Source organism: Austrofundulus limnaeus, unplaced genomic scaffold (genome assembly GCF_001266775.1).
Source record: "Austrofundulus limnaeus strain Quisiro unplaced genomic scaffold, Austrofundulus_limnaeus-1.0 Scaffold316, whole genome shotgun sequence".
Classification (NCBI taxonomy): Eukaryota; Metazoa; Chordata; class Actinopteri; order Cyprinodontiformes; family Rivulidae; genus Austrofundulus; species Austrofundulus limnaeus.
In genome coordinates this window covers 54,040-58,770 of record NW_013952718.1, presented here as the reverse complement: position 1 = coordinate 58,770, position 4,731 = coordinate 54,040, and the positions used below count along the sequence as shown (strand labels likewise).

Below are 4,731 nucleotides of genomic sequence, written 5' to 3'. Positions count from 1 at the left end.
ATTTTGTGCATTAAATTGAATGAACATGGTCTGGATAGCCCACAGACATACCATAAATTTTTYTAGGACCCATAATTGRTCTCCTTTAAAGAATGAATGTGAATAYTTTTGACACCCTTTCCACTCACGGCACACTCCAAGAAAGAGAGCAGAGGTTGTCTGAGCGTGTGCATATATTATTTGACATATGCCCTGATCTGTAGATATCTAAAATGGTTGTTTATGAAGATCAACTTTGATCTTAAGAGAAAAAAGCAAAGTTTCTGTCCACCAACAGGTCTCCAAAAGTCTGAATGCCCAAATCTTTCTATTGTAAATAACCTGAATCTAAAATGGAAGGAACATATCAGGGATTATCTGCTATTGGTAATAGTGTAGATACGAACTAATTCCAATATTGGGCTTTTATCTGTTTCTAAATTTGTAYAGTGCTATGGATGATGTTATTGTTACTGTATGCTGATTTACTGGTGACAAAATGAAAGCACCAATATCATGACRGCTCCAATCTTCCCTTTYCTTTGTGATCCACGTAGATTGTATAAAACTGTGACCCTATCATATTGTAGCAGTGCCAAGTGAACAAGAGTAACAGTAAAGTAAGGAACTTGGGACGGTCAGTCCCCCCTCCAGCTTTGTCTTACAAAGGTGAACTTTGCTAATTAAATGTGTTTTATAGTTCCAAAGAAATGGAATGATTATAGAATCAAACTGTWAAAGTGTGACTTTGAACAAAGTACTAAATATTTTATTATTCAAGCATTTAGCAAGTAGAAATAATTTTGAGTATCTTAACTGACCTAAAAAAAATAAAGGTTTTGTCTGATTTAATGTCAAACAGTGAAAAGGTTAAGTGTTTTTATATGGTGTAAATATCTAGTTACAACTATCTACAGTCTTCCCACCTGTGGTTACTGAGACTGGCCATGTCCCGGACTGTTTGGGCCGTCTCTGACGCAAAATCCAGAGCTCCAGCAACAGGTTTGGTTACAGTGCCCACCAGACCTTTGCCCAGGCCTGAGAAGAAGCCACTGACACCCCCTTCTGTTTTCACACCCTCCACTGTGGAGGTGATGATGCTYGTCATGCCTCCAATGATACCTAKAAGAGGGAAAGTTAWTTATACGGATAAACTGCAWGTTCAATGGGAGACATTTTTCTGATTATCATAGATACAATTTAATTGTGGTTCAGTGAATTGTTGTTACCTCTGTGCTCTTACTAAAAGCATCAAGCAGTTCAATTATATAACAAACAAACCATGAGCTAGTCCATGAATTCCTGCAACAAGGTGCTCTCCACTGGTGGCTCCATGGTATCGGATGTATTCCCTCTCACTCTGGTGCCGGTTGTCCATAGTTTTTCCCAGCCCATCTGATAAAGTGCCTGCAAACTGAGACAAAGAAGCTAGAAATATTCACACTGTTTTGAAAAATTACCCTTCAGACATTCTTGAGTAGAAGCTCACACATACAGACCATACAGGAARTACTCAACATAGCAAAAATGATCAGTTAATTCTGATATACAGCAGGTACATACCTTKGCAGCTGAGTTGGATACACCATGAGTTACATTGCGAATAAGACCGCCCACATTGCCATACTTGATAAGCTCAGACATTCCCTCAGTGACATCATTCAAGAGGCCCATGGGATTACCCAGGAAGTCAACAGAGCCAAGGATCTGAGCAGCCTGGCTCATCAGTTCCTAAGGATGTAAAACACGGCACTTTAAAGAGCTGACCAGAAGCATTGCCAAAATCACAGCTAATGGAACAGAGTAAATATAAAGACCAATATCCAATCCATCAGTATTTGCAAACATTCTTGAACTTCTTGTCAGTGAGCAATTAAAAGAGTTTTTACATTTTAATATAATTTTAGTAGAATATTAGTCTGGCTTTAGAAAAAAAATATAGCACAATTACAGATGCATAAAGGTAGTAAATGATATTTCTTGGGCTTGATAGGAAACAACGTTGTGCATCACTCTTTATAGATTTGTCTAAATCCTTTGATATTGTGGATCATAAAATCTTAAAACATAGACATTTGCATTCTGGGCTTTCAGAAAAAGAAATTGCTTGGTTCACATATCAGTAACAGAACTCAGTGTGTTTACAGTTTTATCACTTTCAAAACAAATACACATCCTTCAGTTTCTCTACAATGTAAAGACAAAAACCCAATTTTCAAACTACTTTCACAGAACCTCTGACTCTTCCTACAAAACAGTTCAAACCCTATTCAAAACCAAACAATGTTGTCAGATCAGTCCAACAAAATGAAACACTACTGTGCAGTCAAGACAACAGAATAGAAAAAAACCCCACAATGATATTTTAACTTTGTTTTTAGCAAGTCCAGGGACAACAGATAAAATATAGCCTTCGGCTAATTCTGGAGCATTTAGCTCGCCTTACTCTTCCACTTCAGCAGTTCAGAATACTAAAACAAGTCTCAGGCTGTGCCTTTATCTTTTTCTTTATTTAACAGGGACAATCCATACAAAAACATAGAATAGATCAAGTCTGTAACTGATGCGTTGCACAAAGAGTATATGGCTACAGCTAATTTGCAAGTCCAGTCCCTGGTTGGGCATTTCTACACAAATAAGTACATAAAGTTTATGCATCCATATAGACTATAAATACATAAGCATGTCCGCCAAGAAATTCATAAAATCAACTAATACAACTTACAAATTCATGCAATAAAAATTAACAATCAAAATCATACAAGACATTAAGATACATAAAAGTTAGAATTCTAAAACAAACAATTTGAATTACCTTAGAACATCTAAAATTAACCATACACATCCTAGGTACCTCTCCATCCTCCCACATTAGCCAACACATGGTGAAAATTATCACTACAACACTAACCCCTAATTTACACTACTTGCGTTCCGTCTCCGCTGCGCTGCGCTGGTCACAGCTGTGCGTTTCAAGTCCAGTTTACACCACCTCCGCTCCGGTCCGACAGACGTGCAGGAAGCAGATCGTGCGATAAATTCAGTGATAAGTGTGGAAGTCACAACAAAAAATAATTAATTCTGTGAAAGACGAACTCCAAACACAGCTAAAAACAACGATATAAAAGCTTTTGGTATCTACCTGTATGTTGAAACTGTCTCGCTGTCGGCTTTCTGAAACTTCTGATTTCAAAATAAAATCCATGTGTATCGTGTGTGTACACATATGCTTCATGCTACGTTTCCATCTGCTTCCCAAACAGAACGATACGTTCTGACAGCATTTGTGTAGAAATATATCCATATATTTATTAATATAGCCGCAATTTTGACATTATTCCGACAAATTATCCAGCCTAAAAGTGTCTTATTTTGAAAATACGGATGTTGTGCTCGTTTCTTTTCCTGTTGGTGTGACGTAATCTTTAAAAATTGACTCCGGTGCAGCTCCGGCATCCATCAAAAATAGGATCTGTTCTAATTTTGACGGATGGCCGTCCGCCCTGCGCAGCCAGTGTAAACACTCTCATTGACTATAATGGGTGTGTATTTTCTGCGGAGGTCAGCGGAGCGGAGAGGGAACGCAAGTAGTGTAAATTAGGGGTTACTCACCAACACGAACAGTCCTATACAGACGGTTGTCATCATTAAATCTAAATACTAAAAATGATCACAGCTTTGGTTTTCCTGCCTAAAGCCAGGGAATATAAATGTGGTTTTATACAGTWTAAAAGTGGACAGCGAACAGGCTCGTCTGACAGGAAGTGGAAGACTGTTCCATAATCTGGGAGCAGCAACACAGAAAGATCTGTCTCCACTCAGCTTACATTTGGACCTCGGCACCTCCAGGAGCAGCTGATCAGCTGACCTGAGGCACCGAGTGGGAGAGTGTGGGTGAACTGGTGGGGCAAGACCATTCAGACTCTTAAAAACAAATAAAAGAACCTTAAAATKAATTCTAGAATGAACAGGTAGCCAGTGGAGGGAGGCAGGAGTGGGGGTGATRTGCTCCCTCTTACAAACTCCAGTTAGCAGGAGAGCTGCAGCGTTTTGAGCCAGCTGGAGGCGTGGAACAGGTACTTCCAAACTTTCTAAATAGCACTGTGTGTACTCTGACCTCTCTGAAGTGCTTGAGAATGTCGTTTAGGATGATCTCCTGGGTCTCGTAGGGGTGAACTCTGGTGAACGGATACATGTTGATGATAGCATCTTCAAAGCGAATCAGAGGAAAGCCCAGAGTTCCTTTCAGTGCCTACAGCAACAAACACAGATTTATACAAGAAAGCAGGAAAACTGACACTTGTGCCCTTAGAAAATATATATTAATTTTTTATTACAATCATTTATCATCATAAAGATAATCTCTAAGACATCAGACTCCTCTCCACACACCAMCCTTATACACTGAAGCTCACAATCATGAAGTGCCTTGGTATCAGATCTATTGGACATAATTTGTACCAACTATCTGCTGTCTTTCAGTTCTGTATTTCTAAAGTAAACTGAGTGCTGATGCAAACATTCTCATAAAATTCAACAGATATAGAACATTTTTTATGTCAAATAGTAGATGCCCACAGTGTGCTGCCCCTAATAATTTTCAGAGATTTCAGAGATTATTGTGGGTTATGACTCCTAACCTTTGGATGTGGAGCACTATCTTTTGAAATGTCATGTATGTTTTGTTTTCTAAAAGGAAAACATCAATAACTGAATTTTATGCAGCCATCTTTGATACTCCTCATTGTAAGA

General features: G+C 38.6%; 1 protein-coding gene across 1 annotated transcript in view; it reads right to left on the bottom strand.

Moving 5' to 3' along the window:
• LOC106527235 (vacuolar protein sorting-associated protein 13D) overlaps window positions 1-4,731 on the bottom strand; it is a gene marked incomplete at its 5' end in the record, with an annotated part of 64,580 nt that overhangs the window by 6,012 nt on the left and 53,837 nt on the right. The window contains 4 exon segments of the mRNA XM_014022063.1: window positions 906-1,101; window positions 1,261-1,393; window positions 1,543-1,710; window positions 4,097-4,231. Of these exon segments, the coding sequence (XP_013877517.1) occupies window positions 906-1,101; window positions 1,261-1,393; window positions 1,543-1,710; window positions 4,097-4,231 (632 nt within the window).